General features: G+C 46.5%; 1 protein-coding gene across 9 annotated transcripts in view; it reads right to left on the bottom strand.

The window, feature by feature from the left end:
- Positions 1 to 27519, bottom strand: part of IQCB1 (IQ motif containing B1) — a 105737-nt gene that overhangs the window by 53650 nt on the left and 24568 nt on the right. For 8 of the 9 annotated variants that reach the window (XM_033944839.1, XM_033944840.1, XM_033944836.1 and 5 more), the window contains 3 exons: positions 22045 to 22144; positions 11873 to 12045; positions 3361 to 3470 (listed from right to left, as the gene is read on the bottom strand). In XM_033944839.1, coding sequence (XP_033800730.1) covers positions 3361 to 3470; positions 11873 to 12045; positions 22045 to 22144 — 383 coding nt within the window. The remainder of the gene's footprint in view (positions 1 to 3360; positions 3471 to 11872; positions 12046 to 22044; positions 22145 to 27519) is intronic. The other variant, XM_033944844.1, reaches the window with a different exon arrangement.

The following is a 27519-nucleotide window of genomic DNA, read 5'->3' as shown; positions in this document are numbered from 1 at the left end:
ATCTGGCCAAGCCCCATTCTCCTTGTGGTATGGGTTCTATAGCTCCTAGAGCAATGAGCCTCTGAACAGTCACACACACCCAAGGCTGCCTTTTCAGGCTTCTCTTCTAGAAATATGAGAAAGAGGTCCAGGAGGGGCTGGTAAAATTCTTCCCACCAATTTGAAGAGATCTGTGTCCACTACTCTGCCATTCTTCCTCAGAGGAATGGATTTCTGATGTTTGGGGATGCCTGGTGCTCCTGAACCTTTTGACTCTGGCCCTAAAATGTCCTTTCACTGGAGAACACTCCTGAATACTGGCAAAACTTCTGGGAGCCATGAAAATTTCCCCTGCTATCTGGTAGGGATTTCGTCTTATGATCTACCACACTAGCCATGAGATCATCCAGGCCTTTGCCAAAGAGAAACTGTCCTTGAAAGGGGAATTTTCTCAGGGTCACCTTGGAGGCCGACTCTCCCACCCACTGCCTAATCCAGAGCATTCTGCGGGCAGAGATGACATAAGTCAACACCTTGCTCAGGACTCTGAAAAGGTCTTCGAAAGCATCCGCAACATAGTCAATCCCCTCCAAGAGGAACTGTGGTTTAGTGTTGCTGTCTGGATTCAGTTCCCGGCTTAGCCATGAGTGGCATGCCTGGGCAATAATAAGAAGCCACTGCTGCTGCTTTCAGTTCCAGTGCAGCAGCCTCAAATTGTATGTCCTTGAGGACTACTCCCCCTTCACTAGGGAGTGATGTTAATTTCATAACCTGCGCCACCAGCAAATCCATTTTAGGCATAGCAAACTGCTGCTGAAATTCAGAATCTATCAGGTAGAGCTTAGCCATGGACTTAGCTACATCTAAGGGCCCCTTGGGAACATAGCGCTGCCTTCGACACAGTTGACCACCACCTACTCACATCTAGGCTCCACGACCTCGGAATCAAAGACACAGCCCTCCAATGGATCACCTCCTTCCTTCACCAAAGGACCCAAACAGTCCTACTAGGGACACATAAATCTAACCCTAAGCCTATCAAATATGGCGTTCCTCAAGGCGCCCTTCTATCCCCCCTCCTATTCAATCTCTACATCAAACCAGTCATCGATATAGCGCAAAAATATAAAATCAAAATCCACTCTTATGCAGATGACATCCAGCTGCTCCTCCCCTTAGGCGAAAACCGGCCATCCCAAATTGCTAACCTCGAACTCTGCCTCACTGACATGAAAACTTGGATGTCAAACAACAAGCTTCAACTTAACGCCTCCAAAACCGAACTCCTATGGATCAGAAACAAAAACACCAAATACCTACGACCTACACTAACATGGGATTCCACTCGACTAACGGCAGCAGATCAAGTTCGCAGCCTGGGAGTAACCCTAGACAGACACCTATCCTTATCCAACCACATATCCCAAGTAGTCTCCACCTCCTTCTACTACCTTCGCCAACTGAAAAGGATCAAACCCTACATCTCCACACCAGACCTCGCCCAACTCCTATACGCATATGTCCTCTCCAGAATGGATTATTGTAACTCGCTATTTAACGGACTAACCAAAAATAATATCAAACGCCTCCAACGGGTCCAAAATGCAGCCATCCGCCTCCTACACAACCTCAACTACCGCGATTCCATCTCCCCGGCACTCCATGCTGAACACTGGCTCCCAATTAGCCAACGCTGTACTTTCAAAGCCCTAACAATTGCCCACAAGAGAATCTACTCCACCACCCCCTCCTACATAAAATCCAAACTTCCCATCTACAACCCCACTCGCACCCTCCGCTCAAAGTCAGAGACACGCCTATGCGTCCCCCCCGGAAGATCCTTGCTCACAGAAACTGCCCACAAACGATCCTACAGCCACTTCATTCCACACCTCTGGAACCAACTTCCCCCCCAACTTAGACAACAGAACTCATTATTAACATTCCGTAAATCGGTAAAGACCCTTCTCTTCAATTAAAAATCTCCTCTGCCTCTCCCCCCCTTAGGCCCCACCCTCCACTCTCCTATCTCCTTCCCGAAATTCCAGTATGACCCTCTCTTACTCTATCCACTAACAAATTGCACCTATACGCTTATAACTTTCCTTAAATTAAACTACTGTATTTCCCCCTTCTCTCTCTCTGCTTAATCTCCCTGTATTTAATTCTCTCCAAAAACTATAAATCCAATCACCAAACCTGTTGTACTACTGAAATGTCTAGTTACTCCGCACTGTGTATGTTCATTTGTAAACCGTTCTGAGCTGTTGGGAGGACGGGATAAAAATCTAAATAAATAAATAAATAAATAAAATCTCAGTGATCTCTTAACATCTTAGTGATCTCTGGAAGTGAGGGAAAGGTATTCTGGTCCTTAGTGCTGCTCATGAACGAGCACTGAGCAGTGGAGGCTTGAGGCAGCTCCAACTGTAATTCCTGGAGCACCTCCACAATTAAACTTTATAGGCTAGAGGGTTTAAACAACCTTCACACCCTCGGTTCATCTCCAAAATCCAGGGATGCCACCTGATCATGGTCAGCTCCCCCAGCTGAGATGCTGAATCTCCAAGAGCTGAGGATCCTGAATGAGAAATGAAAAGGCAGAGACTCTGAACCTTCATCTTCTGATTCTATACCAGAGCTTGGGTCCCCATGACATCGACATGGCTCCTTGGGGGTGAACCTTGTGCCTTTCACCAAAAACCCTGGCACTACCTTCGCTGAGGCCCCCATGGAGTTAGGTTGGCTTTTGAAATTTAAAAAGACTTCATACATCATGTGTATGAATTCGAGAGCAAACCACTGCCCAGGTTGCCCAGAGGGTCCTGGCAGGATCTACTGTGTTGGCTTCTGGTGTTTGTCCACTGGCACATGGCCGCAGTTTACCAGGGATGCCAACTCTGCTTTCTCTGGCTCATCCCGGAATTTCTGGCCCAGAAAACACTCCAGCTGAGCACCTAAGCCACCAGAAGCATAAAGGGAGGTGAAATCCGAAGCTACCATCTTCCCCCATATGCAGTGTATACTGCCGAGGACAAGCCAAGGCCAAACTGGTAGTTTAAGTCATCATTCTGGTTCTGAGCAGCAGTGTGTAGGACATGCAAAGCTAAAATGTTTCCATAGACAGAGTTTGGCACTAGTGAGAAAAAGTGTTTAGATTAGAACATCCAGTCCTGTTCTAAGGTCTTGTGATCCTAATTAGCCAGCTGGACTCTACTGATGCAAACACTCTGACAAGGAAGGAAGAGACACTGGTACATGTAAACAAAGTAAACTACAGGAGAAATAACTTTTTAAAAGAAACTTTTTAATACAAAGTCAACAGTGCTTAACGCCCACTCAAAAGTTTTTCATACAGTCTATTGGTTGGCTTTGCTGTACCTGCATTTCTACTTTTTGGTAGGATCCAGAGTATAGCAAGTCCAGAAGTCGACCTAGTTCTCTGCCAAAGCCTTTTCCAGTCCATTGCTTGCTTAACAGAGCTCTCAGTCCTGAAAAGAAAGAAAAATATATTAATCCTAAAAAAAAAAAAAAATTCTATTTGTTATGCTCACAACTACTGTAGTTTACTGAATTATTTCAAGGCAAAGAACTTAGATGCATAAAGTAAAAGTCCTTATGTTGCAGTTTTGCTTCTTAGCAAAACTCATTATAGCCAAAATAAATAAATTAAGGGGTCTTTTTTTTAACAAAGGTGCTAGAAAAAGTGGCCTTAGCACACCATTGAACAGCTGCAGCAGTAAAATGACTTATTTCCTAATTTTTTAAAATTAATAGCCAAGATTTGTGAATGCAAAATCTCATATTTAGCCCTTTTAACCTTTTCCTATCGTGTGTCCCGGATGACGGGGCATTCCAAAAATGTTGTTGCCATCGTGGATAAACAGTCTGTATGGACTAATAAAGAGCCAGGAACACAAAATATTTGAATTTACAGACTTATGACTTATTTACATTATGTTTACAATAGCCGTAAATGATAACGGTGAATAATACAAAACTTTGCTAAACTAATTACGATTGGAACCAGCGTAACGTAAAATTTATTACAATAGGAAAAGGTTAAATTTCAGTAAGCGGATGCTAGCATTTACCACAGCTTAGTAAAAGGATCCAAAGGATGTAGAATATTAAACATTTACTTTGTTTTATAGCAGCACACCAAAAGTGAACAGAAATCCTTACCAAACATCAAGCAAAAGTATTTCCTCTTATTGTTTAAATTTCTTTGAACAATGTACTAGGTGTGTGCTTTAATATTAAAGCTGGACTCTCCTTGCTACTATTTGACTACAGCACTTTTATTCAGCTAAGTAACTGGAGGGACAAGCGACTAATTTTTCATTTTTTCATTCTCTGTTCAGGTCAGTGGGTTAGGCATTCGGGGCATTGCAGGACAGTGAACTTTTTATTTTCCACTTTTATATATATTTATTTATTGCACACTGTTTGCACTTGACTTGCACTTTAAAGCACACTGGAGCACCCAGATGATGGTGTGCGGCTGGCAGTGAGTGGTCATCTCTGCTCAAGTGTTTGCTGGCTTTGCTATTCTAAGCACCAGAGCTGCTCTTTGAGTCGCTCTTTAAAGCTTTCAAACTTACGCTGAGGGTGCTCCTTATCTTAAAAATTTAAATTTGAGGTTTCTATATTTTTGGTGGAGGCTAGGGAGTTAACTTTCCTGCAATGTCCTAGGGCATGCCCAACTTATATCTTGGTGTCTTTTAAGGATATTTTGACTTGGGGGTTTTGCTATAGTTAATATTAAAGTGTTACAGCTAGACTGTGAGCACTCAAATATCTGATTTGTTCATAAAATGTGATACTATGGAGGCAAACTTAGCAAAAAAACTTGCTTCAAAAGAAGAAAAAACATGGCTTGTATATAATCACAGGATGGGAAACCCAGAAATATATTCCTTTTCCAAAAACAGAAATTGATGACCAGTGAGAACAGAGAACACACTGAAGTATGCAAGGAGAAGTCTGATCCCCAGCCAGCATAACTCTAATAAACAAGTTAACTTTTTATTTTTGTAGACAAAAATAATATTTATATTTATGTATATATCTGTATCTATGGATTAGCCACAGCTGTACTAATTGACAATGATTTGCCACATGGGAGAAAACCCAAGGTAAAATGTTTGCTCATGACCTTGTATTAAAAATATACAAACAGAAGGAGAATGATTCTAGGTGGCGGACTGAATGTGAAGTGGTACTTAGCAGCACTATCCTTGATGCAACTGTGAGCCTGTAGGTGGAAAGGCATTTTCCTCCTGGTAGCAGGATAAGGACTATAATTAGCGTATATACTCAAATATAAGCCGAGATTCGGGGGCTAAAAAAAGGGCCCAAAAAAATGGGGGGTCTTAGCTTATATTCGGGTCAGTGCCCGCCCCCCCCCCCTTCTGGACCTGTTGCAGGCCTCCGCTTGGCCTGCCGCAAGACCTGACCTCCTGCCTCCTGTCCCTGACAACTTTAAAAAGTTTTACTTACCTCCCTCCTCCCCCTCATACCTTTTGAATTCCTTGGCGGTCTCACGGTAAGACATGACAGGAGGGATCTCTCTCGCCTCCTCTAACAACTTTTACCTCCATCCTACCTTCCCCAAGTACCTTTCAATTCCTTTGTGGTCCCATAGTGAACTGAGCAGGAGCGATCTTACATAGTAACATAGCAGATGACAGCAGAAAAAAAGACTCAAATGGTCCATCCAGTCTGCTCAACCTGATTCAATTTAAATTTTATTTAATTTTTTTCTTCTTAGCTATTTCTGAGCAAGAATCCAAAGCTCTACCAGGTATTGTGCTTGGATTCCAACTGCTGAAGTCTCCGTCAAAGCTCACTCCAGCCCATCTACACCCTCCCAGCCACTGAAGCCCTCTCCAGCCCATCCTCAACCAAAAGGCCATACAGTGCTCCACTGCAAATTTGCGGTCCACGATTCGCGGTCCCGGTCATAGAAACATAGAAAGATGACGGCAGAAAAGGGCCAAGGCCCATCAAGTCTGCCCACTCTATAGACCCTCCCCTTAAGATTAGCCAATGTTTTGCCCTGACCCACGTAGTGATCCCACATGGGCATCCCATTTATTCTTAAAATCTGGCACGCTGCTGGCCTCGATTACCTGTACTGGAAGCTTGTTCCATTGATCAATCACTCGCTCCGTGAAGAAATACTTCCTGGTGTCGCCGTGAAATTTCCCGCCCTTGAGTTTGAGCGGGTGCCCCCTTGTGGTTGAGGGGCCTCTGAGAAGGAAAATGTTATCTTCCACTTCTTTACGTCCGGTGACGTATTTAAACGTCTCAATCATGTCTCCCCTCTCCCTGCGTTCCTCGAGAGTGTAGAGCTGCAAATTGTTTAGTCTTGCTTCGTACGAGAGACCTTTAAGCCCTGAGACCATTCTGGTGGCCATCCTATGGACCGACTCAACCCTCTGCACATCTTTGCGGTAATGTGGCTTCCAGAATTGCACGCAGTATTCTAGATGAGGTCTCACCATGGTCCTGTACAGTGGCATTATGACAGCAGGCTTTCTGCTGACGAAACTTCTACGAATGCAACCCAGCATCTGCCTTGCCCTTGAGGAAGCCTTCTCCACCTGATTGGCAGATTTCATGTCTGCACTAATGATTACTCCTAAATCTCGTTCCGCTGAAGTCCTGGTCAAGGTCTCCCCGTTTAAGGTATAAATTCTGCACGGGTTTCTGCTACCTAGGTGCATGACCTTACACTTCCCAGCATTGAAGCCCAGCTGCCAGGTTGAGGACCAGCATTCCAATGTACGCAGGTCCTGCGCCATACTATCTTGTAAATTGCTCTCGCTTACTATATTACATAGTTTGGCGTCGTCGGCGAATAATGTTACTTTACCTTGAAGCCCTTGAGTCAGATCTCCTATGAATATGTTGAAGAGGAGCGGACCCAAGACCGAGCCCTGCGGCACCCCGCTGGTCACCTCCGATGTCTCAGAGAAAGTACCGTTAACCATCACCCTCTGAAGTCTGCCATTCAGCCAATCATTGACCCATGCCGTTAGAGTCTCTCCTAACCCCATCGATTTCATCTTGTTTAACAGTCTGCGATGTGGGACGCTGTCAAAAGCTTTACTGAAGTCTAGGTACACTATGTCCAGTGAATCTCCTTCGTCCAGTCTTTTTGTTACCCAGTCAAAGAAGCTGATGAGGTTTGATTGGCAGGACCTACCCTTGGTGAATCCGTGTTGATTGGGGTCCCGTAGATTCCCTTCGTCCAAGACCGTGTCCAATTGGCGTTTGATCAGTGTTTCCATAAGTTTGCATACTATTGATGTCAGACTCACCGGTCTGTAATTTGCAGCCTCTGTCCTGCAACCCTTTTTGTGCAGAGGAACGACGTTAGCTGTTTTCCAGTCCAAGGGGACTGTCCCTGTACTCAGTGAGAAATTGAATAGCTCGGCCAACAGTTCTGCAAGGACATCACCTATCTCCATGAGCACTCTGGGGTGCAGATTGTCCGGTCCCATGGCTTTGTCCACCTTGAGTTTTGTTAGCTCAAAGTAAACCTCACTGGGTGTGAATTTAAAATTCCAAAACGGGTCTTTTGTGTTTGACTGTGGCTTCAATTGAGGGCCGGACCCTGGCGCCTCGCAGGTGAAGACCGAGCAGAAGTATTCATTCAGTAGTTCAGCCTTTTCGGGATCCGATTCTGCGTAATTCCCGTCCGTTTTTCTCAGGAGTACTATCCCGTCTGTGTTTTTTTTCCTGTCACTGATATACCGGAAGAAGGATTTGTCCCCTTTCTTAATGTTGTTTGCTAGAGTTTCTTCCACTCGAAGTTTGGCCTCCCTGACTGCCGTTTTGACCTCTGTGGACTTGATCCTGTGTAGCAGTTGATCTTCACTTTTCCCCGTGCGTTTGAAGGAAGCAAATGCGTTTTTCTTCTCCTTAACGAGACGTGAGATCTCTGTGGTGAACCACTGGGGTTTGTCTTTTCTTCGCCGTTTATGTGATGATTTTATATAACGGCCGGTTGCCTCATGTATGACAGATTTAGGGATGACCACATATCCTCCACATTCCCTGTCTTAGTTTGGTCCTGGAGCGCCTGATGGACGAAAACTCCCATGCGTGCAAAATCTGTTCCTCGGAAATTGAGTACCTTTGTTTTAGTGTTTGATCTATGGAAACCTTTCCTCAGGTGGAACCATACCATGTTATGATCGCTGGAGGCTAGCTTATCTCCCACGAAGACTTCTGAGACGCTTTCCCCATTGGTGAGTACTAGGTCAAGGATCGTTTGGGCCCTGGTGGGCTCCATTACCATTTGATTGAGGCGTGCTCCCCTTATGGAGGCTAATAGCCTCTTGCTGCCGCTGGTTGTTGCTGAAGGTGTGCTCCAGTCTACATCCGGCATATTGAAGTCTCCCATTAGTACAACGTCCCCCCGTAGAGCAATATTTTCTATGTCTTCGATTAGTTCCGTGTCCTTGTCTTCCGGTTGTCTTGGAGGTCTATATACTACACCAAGATACAGGCATTTCTCTCTCCCTCTGGCCAGGTTCACCCAGAGGGATTCCCCGGTGTACTTAACGTCCGTGATTCTGGTGGTTTTGATGCCTTCTTTAATGTATAGCGCTACCCCTCCGCCTAATCTGCCCTCTCTGTCTCAACGAAGTAAACTGTAACCCGGTATAGCCATATCCCACCCATGAGAGTCCGTGAACCAGGTCTCGGATATCGCCACCACATCTAGGTCGGCATTCACTATCTCGGTCTCCAATTGCAGAATTTTATTGCCTAAACTGTGTGCATTGACATACATGGCCCTCCATCCCTTGTGTTTGCTAGGGCTGTCATGCGTATTATGGGTGCTTACCTTGGGCTCAGAAGAGCGGTTGTGTCTCGCCTCCACAGGATGATTCCTTACTGCTCTGGAATGTGAGTGGATACCCTCCCCCAACTTACCTAGTTTAAAGCCCTGCGAAGTAGGCGGGCTAGACGGTGGCCAAGTACGTTTTTACCTCTTCTGGTCAGGTGAAGTCCGTCCGGTCCCTGCAGTCCCTGGAGTGCCTTTCCATGGTCTAGGAATCCAAAGTTCATCTCTATGCACCAGTTGCGAAGCCACTCGTTGGTACGTTGGATGGGTTCTTCCCTGGCTCTTCCTCTGTCTCTAACTGGGAGGATGGATGAGAAGACCACCTGTGGACCTGTTTGCTTCAGCTTCCTACCCAGGGCTCTGAAGTCATCAGGAGCTGCGTATCACCAATCAGGAGCTGCGTATCAAAGCAGCTCCTGATTGGTGAGGCCCGACTTTAGTATAGGAAGAGGCGATCGGAGCTTATCATAAGTGATTTCCTTCACTTGCTGGCGCTCCGGCTGCCCTCTCCTGCTTCTCCAGCTGCCCTCTCCTGACTCCCCTGCTAAAAACCGTATTTGCGGTTTTTCAACATTCGCGGGGGTTCCTGGAATGGAACCTCCGTGAATATCGTGGGAGTACTGTATACAGACATATATCGTGCAAGTCTGCCCAGTACTGGCCTTAGTTATTCAATATTTACTATTATTTTCCGATTATAGATCTTCTGTGTTCATCCCACGCTTCTTTGAACTCCGTCACCGTTTTCCTCTCCATCACCTTTCTCGGGAGCGCATTCCAGGCATCCACCACCCTCTCCGTAAAGTAGAATTTCCTAACATTGCTCTTGAATCAACCACCCCTCAACCTCAAATTATGTCCTCTGGTTTTACCATTTTCCTTTCTCTGGAAAAGATTTTGTTCTACGTTAATACCTTTCAAGTATTTGAACATCTGAATCATATCTCCCCTGTCCCTCCTTTCATCTAAGATATACATATTCAGGGCTTCCAGTCTCTCCTCAGACGTCTTCTGGCGCAAAACTCCTATCATTTTCGTCGCCCTCCTCTGGACCGCTTCAAGTCTTCTTATGGCCTTCGCCAGATATGGTCTCCAAAACTGAACACAATACTTCAAGTGGGGCCTCACCAATGACCTGTACAGGGGCATCAACACCTTCTTCCTTCTACTGGCTACGTCTCTCTTTATACAGCCCAGCATCCTTCTGGCAACAGCCACCGCCTTGTCACATTGTTTTTTTTGCCTTTAGATCTTCAGACACTAACACCCCAAGGTCCCTCTCCCTGTCCGTGCATATCAGCCTCTCACCTCCCAGCATATACGGTTCCTTCCGATTATTAATCCCCAAATGCATTACTCTGCATTTCTTTGCATTGAATTTTAGTTGCATTGAAAGGGGATATATTCCGTACGAACGTGAGTGTGGTAGAACATAAGAATTGCCATCTCCGGATCAGACCCTGGGTCCATCAAGTCCGGTGATCCGCACACGCGAAGGTCCCACCATGTGTACCCTGGCCTAGTTTTAGTCCCCCTATCACCGTATGCTTCTCAAGGGAGATGTGCATCTAATTTACCCTTACCTGTATCACTCTATGCCACTCTTAAGGAGATGTGCTTTTAGTTTACCCTTAAATCCTAGAACGGTGGATTCTGCAATTATTTCCTCTAGGAGAGCATTCCAGGTGTCCACCACTCGCTGCGTGAAACAGAACTTCCTGATATTCGTCCTAGATCTGTCCCCCCTTAGCTTCAGTTTATGTCCTCTTGTCCGTGTCACATCGGCCATTGTAAATAACTGCTTCCCCTGCTCTATTTTGTTGAATCCTTTCAGTATTTTGAAAGTCTCGATCAGATCTCCTTGCAATCTCCTCTTCTCAAGGGAGAACAACCCCAGTCTCCCAAGTTGTTCCTCGTAGTCCAGGTTCTCCATACCTTTCACTAGCTTTTTTGCTCGTCTCTGCACCCTCTCTAGCAGTTTTATATCCTTCTTTAGGTATGGAGACCAACGCAGGACGCAGTATTCCAGGTAGAAAACTGGAACACTCTTCCGGAGTCTGTCATAGGAGAAAACACCCTCCAGGGATTCAAGACAAAGTTAGATAAGTTCCTGCTGATCCAGAACGTATGCAGGTATGGCTAGTCTCAGTTAGGGCGCTGGTCTTTGACCAGAGGGCCGCCGCGTGAGCAGACTGCTGGGCACGATGGACCACTGGTCTGACCCAGCAGTGGCAATTCTTATGTTCTTATGTTTAGTTGCAGATCCTTTTTCATATTTTCCACTCACTCTTCGGTGTGTTCCAGCGCTCCTGCTTGGCGCAAAGCTGCTAGCCGAATGACTGCCATGAGTTCTCACCTAATTGCCTTCAGTTTGATCCTTCCAGTTTTCTTTGCTCCATCTTTATTCATACATACAGGCAGAAGCATAGCCCCAGGGGCTAGAACTCCAGCACCATCTTTTACCTTTACTGGTGGGGATGCTGAGCTTCGCCAGCTAAATAACTACAGTGCCACTGCTCACCACTGTTTCCTTCCTGCTTCAAGCATGTCGGGACTTTTCACAAATGCTCGGAGCAGAAAGAAAGCAGTGGGGAGCAGCGGCACTTTAGTAATTTGGCTGTTGGGAGTTGGTATCACTACTAGCAAAGGTATTGTTAGCATGCTTGAGTGGAGGTGGAAGTTGGGGTGAGAGGAATTCTTTGCCCCCCCAGTCCACCCCTAGGCCCCTCTAGATTGCAGGGCTGGCTACACTACTGTTTACAGGTTTGTTTGTACATGCTCCCCCCCCCCGAAAAGACACTATAGCCTGAGCGAAATGCACTTGAAAAGGGAAAGAAAGATCCGTTTTAGACACTGCTAATTTTTATTTTATCCAGAATAAGGAGGTAATATGAACTTGTGAAACAATAGCTGGTGTGAAAGAAGAAACTTAAATTTTTTTAGACTACTGTAGAAGAGCAACAACCACTGGAACTGGCCTTTTCCAACTCCTTTGCAGGGGAGTTCTAGCATTTTTATGAGCTGCCTCACCTCTGTACCGCATGCGCAGCAGTTCCACTAGTGGTTGATGGGACTCCACCATTACAAGCAATGATTTTGTAGCAGCATTTCCTATCACAGGATTGGTTGCAGATGAAAGTTTAAATACAAGTTCATCCAGGATGCAGTGAAGAATGCTTTCATCCACTTGAAATAACACCGTGCTAGCAAAAATAAAGAAAACACTATAATTCAATTTACATTAACAAATTTAAAATTACCAATTCAAAAACTCCCCAAAACACGAAGAATGCTAGGCTCATAAGCAATGCATGTCAAAGCAAAGAAAAAGCCTCCATAATACGGTGAGGGAAACCCACTCTACCACACATCACAGGTGTAACAAACTTTTGTTGCAGAGACAATTGCAAAGTGCAATTACAAAATAAAGTGATGAAGAACTTCAAGAGTGCATAGCAGTTCAAAACTGGTCAAACAACTAAAGGCAACTATGTGCAGCCAGCTGACGATAGTTTCACAGCCACATTGCTATTTTGTCAGGGCTGTAATAGCTCACATAGAACAGGAACTGATGATTGGCTGCCTTTGGAGGCAAGAGTATTATTCAGATTTTCCAGTATCTGCTTTATGCTGATATCGGGATTGTCTCCAGCTTACCTTTTTGCTCATTTTGTGTTGCATAGACCATCAAGAGAAACTAGAAACTTCTACTTATTTGCTTATCCAAAAATTAATGGGTGTAGATAGAAGCCCTTCTTAGATAGGACCCTAGCATTTCAAGCTGGTAGGCAATAATATTGGTTAGGTAAATGTATTCAGCAAGCTATGTTATCCTATTGCTGTTTTCAGAAATTAATTAAGATCACTTTGTTCAATAAGTTTATTACTTAATGAGAGTTTTATTATTGAAATTCTATTTTACAAATACAGTGGTACCTCGGTTTGCAAGTAACCCAGTTTGTGAGTGTTTTGCAAGACGAGCAAAACACTCAGCAAACTTTTGACTCGCAAACCAAGCACTGCCCCGATCAACGAGCACTTACAGGGGATTCCTCTTCCATCTTCCGGCCAGCCTTCTACATCGGGTGCCTTCCGCAGGTTGGAGGACCTCTGTCTGTGCCTGCGCAGCCGGGTGCTGTCCCTCCTGTGCGTTGCGTGTGACATGCACAGCGTCAATCATCGGCGTATTGTGCGCGGCGTACGGGTGGGGCGGCGCTCGGCTGCATGGGCTCAGGTGGGGGCTCTCCAGCATGCGAGGGGCATCCTATGTGGAGGGATGGCAGGCAGATGGAGGAGGCATCCCTCTGAAGGCACTGCGAGGTTCTCCGGCGGCTGGCATCCCCCCCCCCCCAAAGCAGCACTGTGGGGTTCTCCGGCAGCTGGCATCCCCCCAAAGCGGCACTGTCGGGTTCTTCTTCCGATGACGGACAGAGGAGGCAGACGGAGGAGACGGCGCTGCAGCACCCGGCCCCGACAGGTACAGACCCTGGGTTCTGGAACCAATCGTTGCTGTTGCCACTATTGTCTATGGGGAACTTTGTTTTGATAAACGAGCATTTTGGATTACGAGCATGCTCCTGGAACGGATTATGCTCGTAATCCAAGGTACCACTGTATTTGTATTTTTTACTGTATTACAGTACTCCCCCGATATTCACGGGGGTTCCTTTCTAGGAACCCCCGCGAACCTTGAAAAACCGCGAATATGGATTTTCATTGGGGAGACTGGAGAGGGTAGCGGGAGAGACAGGAGAGAGCAGCCAGAGCGCCGGCGAGTGCAAGAAATCACTCGCTGTATGCTCCGACTGCCTCTTCCTGCACTAAGTCGGACTTACCAATCAGGAGCTGCGTGTCAAAGCAGCTCCTGATTGGATAAGGCCCGACTTAGTGCAGGAAGAGGCAGTCGGAGCATACAGCGAGTGATTTCCTGCACTCACCGGCACTCCGGCTGCTCTCTCCTGCCTCTCCCACTGCCCTCTCCTTGTCAGCGGTTCGCAGTCGGAAAATACTACGAATAACCGGGACCGCCGACCGCGAACGACCGGGGGAACACTGTATTGTATTTCGCTGATTGTCCAGCTCTTTTTAGTGTAAACTGCCTAGAACTTTTGGTTATGCGGTATAAAAAAATAAAGTTATTATTAAAAGCGTTAAGCACTGTTCTATAAATAGCATTCAGAGTTTGGCATTTATAAAATAGCATTTGGCGCTGGGATCCATGCCTAATTCTATAACACTGTACATTTCTTCCTCCGTATTCGCAGTTTCAGCAATTACGGTTTTGATTATTCACGGTTTTTAGTTTGTTGACTCCTCCCCCCCAAATGGCATCAGTTTGCAAAGAAAAATCGCTGATTCCAAGCACTTTCTTCACCGTGTTTTGCCTCTCCTTCAGGACCAGGCCAGGTCTCCCGCCAGGTTATTCGCGGTTTTACTTTATTCACGATGGTTTTTAATAGAAAACAGCGAATAACATATGAAAAAGTTATTTGCGGATTTTCTGTATTCGCGGATCTGTTAATCCCCTATCACAGCGAATACGGAGGGAGAAGTGTATGCAAATTCCAGGAATGGCCCTGATCCAACAATGCCTCTCCCAAGGCTGCACCACCTTTTCGGATCTGCATATAAAATTTATGCACAGATCCCAGGACCTAAAGATGTGTACATAAATTTAAATTAATGTTAATTATTGCCCAATTAATAGCCCTAATTGGCTCATTTATCAATTAAATTGAGTGTGCAAATTGGGGTTATGCCCATATTTAGCTGTGCTATTTTGAGTGCCATATAAAGAATTAGGGTGTATGGGGGCAATTCTGTAAAGTGAGAGCTAACATTTACATACCAAATACACAAGTAATGACTAGAATTGTAATTTTAGGAGGCTTTACATTAAGCACAGTTACTTACCGTAACAGGTGTTATCCAGGGACAGCAGGCAGATATTCTTGACTGATGGGTGACGGCACCGATGGAGCCCCGGTACGGACACTTTTAGAGTGATTGCATTCTAAGAACTTGGAAAGTTCTAGCAGGCCGCACGCGCGAGTGCTTTCCCGCCCGACGGAGGTGCGCGGTCCCCAGTTAGGATAAGCCAGCTAAGAAGCCAACCCGGGGAGGTGGGTGGGACGCAAGAATATCTGCCTGCTGTCCCTGGATAACACCTGTTACGGTAAGTAACTGTGCTTTATCCCAGGACAAGCAGGCAGCATATTCTTGACTGATGGGTGACCTCCAAGCTAACAAAAAGAGGGATGGAGGGAAGGTTGGCCATTAGGAAAACAAATTTTGCAAAACAGATTGGCCGAAGTGTCCATCCCGTCTGGAGAATGCATCCAGACAATAATGAGATGTAAAAGTATGAACTGAGGACCAAGTAGCAGCCATGCAGATTTCCTCAATAGGAGTGGAACGGAGGAAAGCCACAGATGCTGCCATAGCTCGAACTCTATGGGCCGTGACAGAACCTTCCAGTGTCAGTCCGGACTGAGCATAACAGAATGAAATGCACGCTGCAAGCCAATTGGACAACGTACGTTTAGAAACAGGACGTCCCAATTTATTCGGATCAAAGGACAGAAAGAGTTGTGGAGATGATCTGTGGGGCTTAGTACGGTCTAAATAGTAAGCTAAAGCCCGCTTACAGTCCAAAGTATGCAGAGCCTGTTCTCCAGAATGAGAGTGAGGTTTCAGAAAGAAGACAGGCAGAACAATGGATTGGTTGAGATGGAATTGAGAGACAACCTTAGGGAGAAACTTTGGATGTGTACGCAGAACCACCTTGTCATGATGAAAGACTATAAAAGGTGGATCCGCAACTAGTGCATGTAGCTCACTGACCCTCCTGGCAGAGGTAAGAGCAATAAGGAAGAGCACTTTCCAAGTAAGGAACTTGAAAGGAGCTTTAGCCAAAGGTTCAAACGGAGGTTTCATTAAGGCAAAGAGAACCACATTGAGATCCCAGACTACAGGAAGAGGCTTAAGAGGTGGTTTCAGATTGAAAAGACCCCGCATGAATCTGGAAACTAAAGGATGAGCTGAGAGAAGTTTACCATGAACTGGCTCATGAAAAGCAGCGCTGAGGTGAACTCTGATGGAACTAGGCTTGAGACCAGAGTCAGACAAAGAAAGAAGATAATCTAACAAGGTCTCCACTGCTAGGGAAGTGGGATCATGATGATGAAGCAAACACCAGGAAGAAAACCGTGTCCACTTCTGATGGTAACATTGCAGAGTGGACGGTTTCCTGGAGGCATCCAGAATAGAACGAACGGGCTGGGACAGAAGAGGATCAGTTGAATTCAACCCGAGAGATACCAAGCTGTCAGGTGCAGAGACTGGAGGTTGGGATGCAGAAGGGTCTCCTGATGCTGTGTAAGCAGAGAAGGAAACAGTGGAAGAAGAATAGGCTCCCTGGAACTGAGTTGAAGTAGAAGGGAGAACCAATGTTGCCTGGGCCACCGTGGAGCGATGAGAATCATGGTGGCTTGTTCCCTCTTGAGCTTGAATAATGTTCGTAACATGAGAGGCAGAGGAGGGAAAGCATACAGGAACAGATTGGACCAATCTAGGAGAAATGCATCCGCTGCCAGACGGTGAGGGGAGTATAGTCTGGAGCAGAAGAGGGGCAGCTGGTGATTGTGAGGAGCTGCAAAGAGGTCTATCTGAGGAGTGCCCCATTGAGCGAAGATGGACTGTAGAGTTAAAGGATCGAGAGTCCACTCGTGAGGCTGGAGAATTCGGCTGAGATTGTCCGCTAAGGAATTCCGTTCTCCCTGAATGTAGATAGCTTTCAGGAATAATTGGTGATCTGTGGCCCAAGCCCAAATCTTCTGGGCTTCCTGGCACAAGAGGCGAGAGCCTGTCCCACCCTGCTTGTTGATGTAGTACATCGCAACTTGATTGTCTGTGCACAGTAGTAGGACTTGAGGAAAGAGAAGATGTTGGAAGGCCTTGAGGGCATAAAACATCGCTCTGAGTTCCAGGAAATTGATGTGATGCTTCTTTTCCAGGGCTGTCCAAAGACCTTGAGTTTGGAACTCGTTCAAATGAGTTCCCCAGGCATAAGGGGAGGCGTCGGTGGTGATGACAAGTTGATGAGGAGGTAGATGGAACAGAAGACCTCTGGAGAGATTTGAGGATATCAACCACCATTGTAGAGATTGACGCAGAGATGATGTCACAAAGATGTGTCGTGAGCAAGGATCCGTCGCTTGGGACCACTGAGTAGCTAGGGTCCATTGAGGAGTGCGCAGGTGAAGACGTGCGAAGGGTGTGACATGAACTGTCGAGGCCATGTGACCCAAAAGTATCATCATTTGTTTGGCAGAGATGGAACGTTGTGGAAGCACCTGCTGACATAGAGATTGAAGCGTTTGAAGACGGTTGGACGGCAGGAACACTCTCATGAGGACTGTGTCCAGCACCGCTCCAATGAATTGAAGTCTCTGAGTGGGGATGAGATGAGATTTGGGTAGATTGATCTCGAATCCCAGGAGTTGTAGAAACAGGATGGTTTGGTTGGTGGCCAGGTGCACTGTCTGAGAGGGGAAAGCGTCTCAGAGGTCTCAGTAGGAGATACGCTAGCCTCCAGCGACCACAACATAGTATGGTTCAACCTTAGGAAAGGCTTCCCTAGATCAAACACGAAAACAAAGGTACTCAATTTCCGGGGCACAGACTTCGCACGCATGGGAGATTTCGTTCATCAGACGCTGCAGGACCAAGCGGAGACCGATGATGTAAAAGCTAAGTGGTTAACACTGAAATCAACCATACATGAAGCAACTAGCCGCTTCATAAAATCAGTAAATAAACGACAAAGAAACAATAAACCCCAATGGTTCACCGCGGAGATCTCGCACCTCATTAAGGAGAAGAAAAAAGCGTTTCTCTCCTACAAGCGCACGGAGAAAAGAGAGGCAAAAGTAGAATATAGGACCAGGTCTACAGCGGTCAAAATGGCAGTTAGGGAGACAAAACTTCGAGTGGAAGAAATTCTGGCAAAAAACATTAAAAAGGGGGACAAATCCTTCTTCAGGTATATTAGTGATAGAAAAAGGAACACAGGCGGGATAGTACGCCTTAGAAGACCGGACGGAAGTTACGTGGAAGCAGATTCCGATAAAGCCGAACTACTGAATGAATACTTCTGCTCAGTCTTCACCTGTGAGGCACCGGGACACGGTCCGCAGTTGAAGGCAACACAAAGCACAGAAGACCCGTTTCAGAATTTTGAGTTCACACCAGGTGAAGTTTACAGTGAACTGGCAAGACTCAAGGTGAACAAAGCCATGGGACCAGACAATTTGCACCCAAGAGTGCTCAGAGAATTGAGCGATGTCCTAGCGAAACCGTTGGCTGAGCTATTCAATCTCTCCCTAAGTAAGGGGAAAGTTCCCCTGGACTGGAAATTAGCTAATGTCGTTCCTCTGCATAAAAAGGGTTGCAGGGCAGAGGCTGCGAATTATAGACCGGTGAGTCTCACATCAATAGTGTGCAAACTCATGGAAACACTAATTAAAAGCAAATTGGACACGATCTTGAATGAAGGGAATCTTCGGGATCCCAGTCAGCATGGATTCACCAAGGGTAGGTCCTGCCAATCCAATCTCATCAGCTTCTTTGACTGGGTAACAAGAAATTTGGACTTGGGAGAGTCTTTGGACGTCGTGTACCTGGACTTCAGTAAAGCTTTTGACAGTGTCCCACACCACAGGCTGCTAAGCAAGATGGAATCAATGGGGTTAGGAGAGACACTAACTGCATGGGTCAATGATTGGCTGAGTGGCAGACTTCAGAGGGTGGTGGTTAATGGTACCCTCTCTAAAACATCGGAAGTGACCAGTGGAGTGCCGCAGGGCTCGGTCCTGGGTCCACTCCTTTTCAACATATTCATAGGGGATCTGACTCAAGGGCTTCAAGGTAAAATAACACTATTCGCCGATGACGCCAAACTATGTAATATAGTAAGTGAATGCAGTTTACAGAATTATATGGCGCAGGACCTGCTTACATTGGAAAGTTGGTCCTCAACCTGGCAGCTAGGCTTCAATGCTAAGAAATGTAAGGTCATGCACCTCGGAAGCGGAAATCCATGCATGACGTACTTCTTGAACGGAGAAACTTTAACTAGGACTTCAGCAGAACGAGATTTAGGAGTAATCATCAGTGCAGACATGAAAACTGCCAATCAAGTGGAGAAGGCTTCATCTAAGGCAAGGCAGATATTGGGTTGTATCAATAGAAGTTTCGTCAGCCGAAAGCCTGAAGTCATAATGCCGTTGTACAGGGCCATGGTGAGACCTCATCTGGAGTACTGTGTGCAATTCTGGAGGCCACATTACAGTAAAGATGTGCGCAGAATTGAATCGGTTCAACGGACAGCCACCAGAATGATCTCGGGGCTCAAGGGTCTCTCGTACGAAGAGAGACTGAACAAATTGCAGCTCTACACTCTTGAGGAACGTAGGGAGAGGGGAGACATGATCGAAACATTTAAGTACCTCACGGGACGTGTCGAAGTGGAAGATGATATTTTCTTTCTCAAGGGACCCTCGGCCACAAGAGGGCACCCGCTCAAACTCAGGGGCGGAAAATTTCATGGCGACACCAGAAAGTATTTCTTCACAGAGAGAGTGGTTGATCATTGGAACAAGCTTCCAGTGCAGGTGATCGAGGCAGACAGCGTGCCAGACTTTAAGAATAAATGGGATACCCATGTGGGATCCCTACGAGGGTCAAGATATGGAAATTGGGTCATTAGGGCATAGGCAGGGGGTGGGTAAGCAGAGTGGGCAGACTTGATGGGCTGTAGCCCTTTTCTGCCATCATATTCTATGTTTCTATGTTTCTATGAGAGGAAGTGGCCTTGATTAACCAGTCGTCCAGGTAAGGAAAGACCTGAAGGTGGTGAGAGCGTAGAAAGGCAGCCACCACAATCAGACATTTGGTGAACACTCTTGGAGAGGAGGCAAGACCAAAGGGCAGCACCTTGTATTGTATTGGAGGCCAGATTGACCGGTATGTGAGTATATGCCTCTTTGAGATCAAGGGAGCATAGCCAGTCGCCTTGAGTGAGAAGAGGGTAAAGAGTGGCCAAAGAAAGCATCCTGAATTTCTCTTTGACCAAGCATTTGTTGAGATCGCAAAGATCTAGGATGGGTCTGAGATCTCCTGTTTTTTTGGGGACCAAAAAATAACGGGAGTAGAATCCCTGCCCTTTTTGATCTAGAGGAACTTCCTCTATGGCGTTCAGAAGGAGGAGGGATTGAACCTCTTGAAGAAGGAGGGAAGACTGAGGAGTGTTCAAAGCAGACTCTCTTGGCAGACTTTGGGTAGGAAGAGTCTGAAAGTTGAGAGAAGAGCCGTGGCGGATGATGTTGAGGACCCACTGATCCGAGGTGATGATTTCCCAACGGCTGATGTAGAAAGCAAGAAGTCCTCCTATGGGTCGTGGAAGATGGGCAGATGGTAGAACACTGGCTATGCCCTGGAGAACCAAGTCAAAAGGGTTGGGTAGACTTTTGTGGTGGAGGAGGCTTCACCTGTTGTTGCTGTGCTGGCCTAGGAGTTTGCCGTTGTTGTGGGCGCTGACGTCCAGGCTGTTGAGGAGCTGGTGGCAAAGGACGAGCCACATAGCGGCGTTGGTAGGCCGATTGTTGCCGAAAAGGCCGGGCTGGTGGGGGTCTTCTTTTTAGTTTTTAGAAGAGTATCCCATCTAGTCTCATGGGCAGATAGTTTTTGCGTAGTGGAGTCCATGGATTCTCCAAAGAGCTCATTGCCGAGGCAAGGAGCATTAGCTAGGCGATCTTGATGGTTGACATCAAGTTCTGAGACTCTGAGCCATGCCAGACGACGCATGGCAAAAGACATGGCCGTGGCTCGAGAGGTCAGTTCAAATGTGTTGTAGATCGACCGGACCATGAATTTCCAAAGCTGTAGAAGAGAGGAAGAACATTGGCGAAAGGCAGATTTTTTGCGGTCAGGGAGATATTTTTCAAAAGCAGTCAGATTTTGAATGAGATGCTTTAGATAAAAAGAAAAATGAAAGGCATAATTCCCTGACCTGTTAGCCAACATCGCATTCTGGTACAACCTTTTGCCAAATTTATCCATGGCCTTACCTTCTCTGCCAGGAGGGACTGAGGCATACACACTAGCTCCTGTGGATTTTTTAAGTGTGGATTCCACTAAAAGAGACTCATGTGGAAGTTGCGGTTTGTCAAAACCAGGAATGGGTATGACTTTATACAAAGAGTCCAATTTACGAGGGGCTCCTGGGATAGTCAAAGGTGTCTCCAGATTCTTGTAAAAAGTCTCTCTCAAGATATCGTGGAGGGGTAATTTTAGAAATTCCCTTGGAGGCTGGTCAAAATCCAGTGCATCCAGGAACGCTTTGGATTTTTTGGACTCAGCCTCCAAGGGAATAGAAAGAGATTCACACATCTCTTTCAAGAAAGAGGTGAAAGAGGTGGCATCAGGCTTAGAGGACGGATCTAAAACAGAAGGATCCTCGTCACCCGATGAACACTCCCCCTCAGAGAGAAGAGGCACTTCGGAGTCACCCCACAGATCAGGATCCCTAACTTGGAAGCTGCGATCCCGGGACTCCGGTGTGGAGGGTTCCCGGTGTCGGGTTTTGTGTGTCGACTTACCCGACCTCAAGGAAGCGTACCGGGAGATGTTAAGGGCTGCATCGGTGCCGAAGTTTGCACAGCCTGGTGTAGAGCTCTCGGTTCCGGTGCCAGGAGACCGAGGAAGCATGGAGACCGAGGAAGCAGAATGTACCGGTACCGACAAAGTGGACGCGGACAATAGAGGCTGCTCCACTGTCGGTACCGGTGGCTCAGACCGGACCAGGACTGGAAGGTTCGGTGCCAATAGAGCAGGAAGGAGCTGTTGCAACTGCTCTTTAAGTTGCACCTGCAGAACGGCAGCAATCCGCTCGTCCAGCGAAGGCACCGGTACCGCTTTTATCTTCTGCAGTACCTGTGGTGCCACTCGACGCCCCGAGGAGGAGGAACCCGAGGTCGAGGGGCTCACCTCAATAGGGGCGGAGCGTTTCCGCGGGCGCCTTGAGGTCGGCAGGACTGGGCTCGCTGCTACTGAGACCGGAGGACGCTCCAGCGGAGAAGGCTTCTTAGCCGGTTACCTGATGGATTAATCAATCATCAACTTGAGTTAATCAGTCAACCAACCTGTTAACTCTTAAAATGTTCTGTAATACAGACATAACTGTAATTCCGGTTTCAACATCATCAGTCATAAGCAACTGGAGAAAGTGGTCACACTGAAGCACTGAAACACGAACATATATATATTAAGAACAGATCACTGCACTATGTCATACATACAACTTATGCAAATTATTATTTTACTCATTATATTGAGACTAACATACCCCCCCTTTTATGAAGCCCCGTTAGGATTTTTTATCACCGGCCACAGCAATAAAAGCTCTGACGCTCGTAGAATTTTTAAGAGCATTGGAGCTAATACCGCCGCAGCTGGCAATAAAAAAGCATAACGCAGCTTCATAAGAGGGGGCCACAGAAAGCTAGCAAAACAGCTATGGTTGTAAATGCATTTTTATGTAATCAAATTTTCACACTACAATCTATGTACCTAGAACGTAAGTACAAAGAAGCAGCTATCTACGAGGGTTGATTCCTAAATCATGGCAACTATTTTTTTCTCTTGAAAATGCACTAACACTGGAAATCTAATCTATACGTTTGAAAGTTGCGACATGTACTTCTTAATGTTGCCATCAGATGAGAGATGAGCGCAGCGCAGGGGAGAAGCAAAAAAAAAAATGACATCTGAAATCATCGTTTTATTAAGGCATGCAGTGTACAACATGAACAACAAAATACAGTACTCCCCCGACATTCGCGGGGGTTCCGTTCCAGGAATCCCCGGAATCTTGGAAAACCTCGAATATGGTTTTTCATGGGGGAGACTGGAGAGGGTAGCGGGAGAGGCAGGAGAGAGCAGCCGGAGCGCCGGCGAGTGCAGGAAATCATTTGCTGTATGCTCCGACTGCTTCTTCCTGCACTAAGTCGGACCTTACCAATCAGGAGATGCGTGTCAGGAGAGATGCGGCTGCTCTCTCCTGCCACTCCAGCTGTCCTCTCCTTGTCAGTGATTCACGGTCAGAAAATACCGTGATTGACCGGGGATGCGAACCGCCAACCGCAAAAACGACCAGGGGAACACTGTACAAGTAAAACTGTTTAACTTTTAATATCCTTTGAAGTAGTCTCCCAGGTGTGTCATTCAGTTCATGAGGGACACACTGCGAATGCACAGTATTACAAGCCATTTTTGCAGGGATCCCCAGCCCCCTCTGACAGCCAAGCCACGAGAGATCCCCTTTCGCAACATCTTTCCATCCCTCCTTCCCATCCTGCACAGCAGAATCCTGAACCTTCCCACCGCGAGGCCGACATACCTCTGTTCGAAACAGCAACGGTGGCAGAACACAACAGGCTGCTTTGCTGCCTTCCCCGCCAAGGCCTTCCCTCTGCCGCCGTGTCATGAGTAGCATGGCAGCAGAGGGAAAGCCCCAGCGGGAAAGGCAGCCTGTTCAGTGTTGCCGCTGCTGCTGTTTCGAATGGAGGCATGTCAGCCTCGTGGTGGGAGGGTCGGCGGGGTTCTGCTGGGAGGGAGAGATGGAAAGATGCTGCGCAGGGGGATGGGTTGGCGGAGTCATCGGGGTTCTACTGCACATGGGGGTTGGGAGGGAGAGATGGAAAGATGCTGCACAGGGGGATGGGTTGGCGGGGTCATCGGGTTCTGCTGCACATGGGGGCTGGGAGGAAGAGATGGAAAGATGCTGTGCAGGGGGATGGGTTGGCGGGGTCATCGGGGTTCTGCAAACTCAGGGCTCCCACTGATTCTGCATTATGGTAAGGAAGCCAACCGCCAAGCCTTCTTGCAGGAATGCTAGCACTATGGAAATCAGGACCATGACAGGGTCCATACTCCTCACCTGGAAACCAAACCTGGAATCACTTCCAGGCCGTCATATAGGTTAACTGTTTCTTGAATCTTAAAAGGGTAGCAATTAACAAGTCTGAATAGTCTTTGTGCATTAAGGCTGTGTGCCCAAAGCGGTCTGGATCCTCCAGGGCAATTGGGTCCTGCGTGAGCAACCTCAGGAGGTTCAGAAGTCTGAGTCCTTGGTCCTTCTTTAGACAGATAAGATTTGCATACCATGGACGACTCAGCCGGTCTGATGTGACTAGAACTACCTTCTCTGGGTGCAACATTATTCTCCTTAGGACCCTGCCTGTCATGAGCCACGTAAGGAACATATATAGGAGTTCTGCCGTTAGCCACGGCTGCACTAGGGCATCCAAGACTTTGCTTCCTGGCTCACATCTTCGATTGAAGAATTTAGCTGTTTTCTTGCTAATCACTGACACCATCAAATTGAATGTCAGGCGTCCCCACCAGCTCATAATGCAGTTGAACACCTCGTGAGACAGTGCCCATTTTCCGGGATCTAGAGTCTTCCAACTGAGACCCAGATGCACAAAGCTCTGGGAGCAATTTTTCTTTTACTAGCGATGCTCTTATGTGCATGCTATTTGTGCAGAGAATTGCCAGTAAAAGGTTGAAGAAACTGTGCCTGGCGCTTATGCAGAAGAGCAATCGCCAAGCACAGTTGTTCCCTTCTGTCAAGCTGCTCTCCCTGCACCGATCAACTAAGCTGCGGACTCCCCCCTGCTGCTCAGCTGTTTGGGGCAGGAAGAACAGCTTTTTTTAATAGGCACAGATGTTGTGTGTATATTACACACGCATAACATCTGTGCCCATTAAAAGAAAAAAAAAAAAAGGTCATGCCGAGATCCCCATAGCCCCGATCCCCCACTCCCTTGTAGGATCAACAGGAAGGATGCCCACTCCCTCCTGTCTTGGGCCACCACTCCGGTGCCTCCCTCCCACCGATCCCCCTAACACCAAGGGAAAGGTTTGGCAGGAGGGATGCCCTCCTCCCCCTGGTACCTTCTAATGAAGAGCAACAGGAGGAATGTGCTTTCCCTCCTGCCGGCAGGCCCGCCTCTTTAAAATGGCAGGCCTTCCCCTTCCCAGTATATTCTGGGAGGGGCCTTATGTGCCCAAGCCAATGAACTGGGAAGGACCTAAGGACCTGATTGGCTCAGGCACCTAAGGCCCCTCCCCCCCGGGTCTGTAATTTTTAGCAGTATTTGCACCGAAAACAGGCAACTTCAGAATTGGCCAAATACTTGCATTTTGTGGGAATCACACCTTCACACAGGCTGTTATTAATTATTACCAGCAATAATGGGCTCAACCCCTGCTTTGCCATCTTCACCCAATTCAACAGGATAGGATCTAATCTATTACAAGGTTGCTTCATGCCTTGAATCAATTTGTGTTTGTTAGTGAACTAGCAAACATGCTTGGCATTGCTGGTTGCTGATCTAAATTATCAATCCTTACAGGAAAACTACCACAAAAGCCTTGTACTTTATTGTGGAAATAATTTATTATGTCATTCACTGTCAAATTGATCCTGTTCTTTAACCAATTTAAATAATTTGCCTGAGTTACTAGCATTTTCCACTGGCCTGACCCAGCAGCGGCAATTCTTATGTTCTTAAATATTCTTTTTTTGCTTTCCTAACTTGCATATTGTACCCTTCTCCCTCCAGATTCGCGGGGATAGGGGCAGAGCTGGACCGTGAATGGCGAAAAACTGTGAATATATGGCTCTGACCTACCCCCGCATCCCTCCCGCCTTTCCAGCCTTACCTGGTGGTCTAGTGGGCTTTCAGGGCAGGAGCGATCTTCCTACGCTCCTGCCCCGTGCAGATCGCCATTAGGAAATGGCTGCTGTGAGTTCCCGTAATCTCTCGAGACTATGATGGGAACTCCCTACAGCTATTTCCTAATGGCGATCTGCAAGGGGCAGGAGCATAGGAAGATTGCTCCTGGCCCGAAAGCCCGCTAGACCACCAGGTAAGGCCGGAAAGGCGGGAGGGATGCGGGGGTGGTTCAGAGCCATATAGTCGCGGTTTTTCGCCATTCGCGGTCCGGCTCTGCCCCTATCCCCCGCAAATCCGGAGGGAGAAGGGTACAATATGCAAGTTAGGAAAGCAAAAAAAGAAGACTTAACGATGGTTTTTTTTTTTCTTTTTTTCCTCCTCCCCCAAAAAATCGCAAATATGTGAAACCGCGATTACCAAAACCACGAATGGGGAGGGGGAAGTGTAGTATTTTTGCAATTCCAGATACTGTTTTTTAGTTTCTTCTGATCTATTTTTAAACCATTAATTCTCTAATCATCTTAATTGGCGTTTTGTTACTTTGAGCTCCTCATGGTACCATTGCTTACTCATCAAGGACACCTTCCTATTAAAATCCTAAGTAACAAAAATGTTTTTTATTCTTCACATGTTGAGGAAAGTGAGATCCTGCTTCCGCCAACAACATTTTGCTGTCCTTGTACAATCAATCATTCTTTCCAGACTGGACTATTGTAATTCCATCTATCTAAGTCTAACCAAGAAAAATCTTCAAAGACTTCAGCGGATCCAGAACACTGTGGCTAGGTTGATCTTTGCAAAAAGCAAATTCGATCATGTTTCCCCGCTTCTGTCAAAACAACACTGGCTTCCGGTGATTTTTAGGATTCACTTTAAATGTACCTGCCTAATTTTCAAGATCCTACATGGAATTCTTCCTCCCTTAATCTCATTATCCTGGAATTCTTCAAGACCTGACACTACCAGATCCGACCACAAACTCAAACTATCTTTCCCCTCATTAAAAGGCGTCATGTATGCAGATAAATTCACTGAGCTTTGGAATAACCTCCCTGCCCCGCTGCGGAACCTAGGCTCATTCCAATTATTCCAAAAGCATCTGAAAACCTGGCTTTTCTCCAAAATGTAAAGCTAGCTATCCTCTTCATAACCTCTAATTTCTTATTATGTCCTTCCCTCATTTATTGAATTACCTGTAAACAGTGCTGAGCTCTATCTTTATGGAGATGATGCGGTATACAAACTTAAGGTTTAGTTTAGTTTTACCTTATTAGAGAAAATAGCATTCCACATTACTGATTGTTCATTTAACTTTCTTTCCAAGAAATCTTCCCCAAATAAGGTTCCCAAATGGCCCATATTTTCTATATTAACCTTCTTCCAGTCTCTGATCCACCTTACTTCTTTTGTCTCTGCCCCGAGAATTCAATGCACCATATAGCATAATGATCTGTCCACGATACAGGGTTAGCTTGAATACGTGAAATCCCAAAATTCAGAGTAACTGTTGATATTAATAAATTTAAAAAATGTCCACCATTATGGATGGGTTTAGACACCCATTGTTGCAAATCAAGATCTAATAATAACACAGAAAAACATCTTAACCATGGAACATTATATTCCTCAAAATGCAAATTAAAATCCTCCATAATGATAATATTAGGGCCTCTTTTATTAAACTGCTGTAGAGGTTTTTAGCGAAGAGAGCTGCGCTGAAAGGCCCACACTGCTCCCAATGCTCATAGGAACTCTATGAGTGTCGGGAGCAGCGTGGGCCATTCAGCGTGGCTCTCTGTGCTAAAAACTGCTAGCGGTTTGATAGAAGAGGCCATTAGGGTATCGCATCAATAGTTCAGCTATTGTGTGATGGAT

This window comes from Geotrypetes seraphini, chromosome 5 (assembly GCF_902459505.1).
Source record: "Geotrypetes seraphini chromosome 5, aGeoSer1.1, whole genome shotgun sequence".
Taxonomy (NCBI): domain Eukaryota; kingdom Metazoa; phylum Chordata; class Amphibia; order Gymnophiona; family Dermophiidae; genus Geotrypetes; species Geotrypetes seraphini.
The sequence above is the reverse complement of the archived record's forward strand: the minus strand, read 5'-3'. Positions and strand labels throughout refer to the sequence as shown.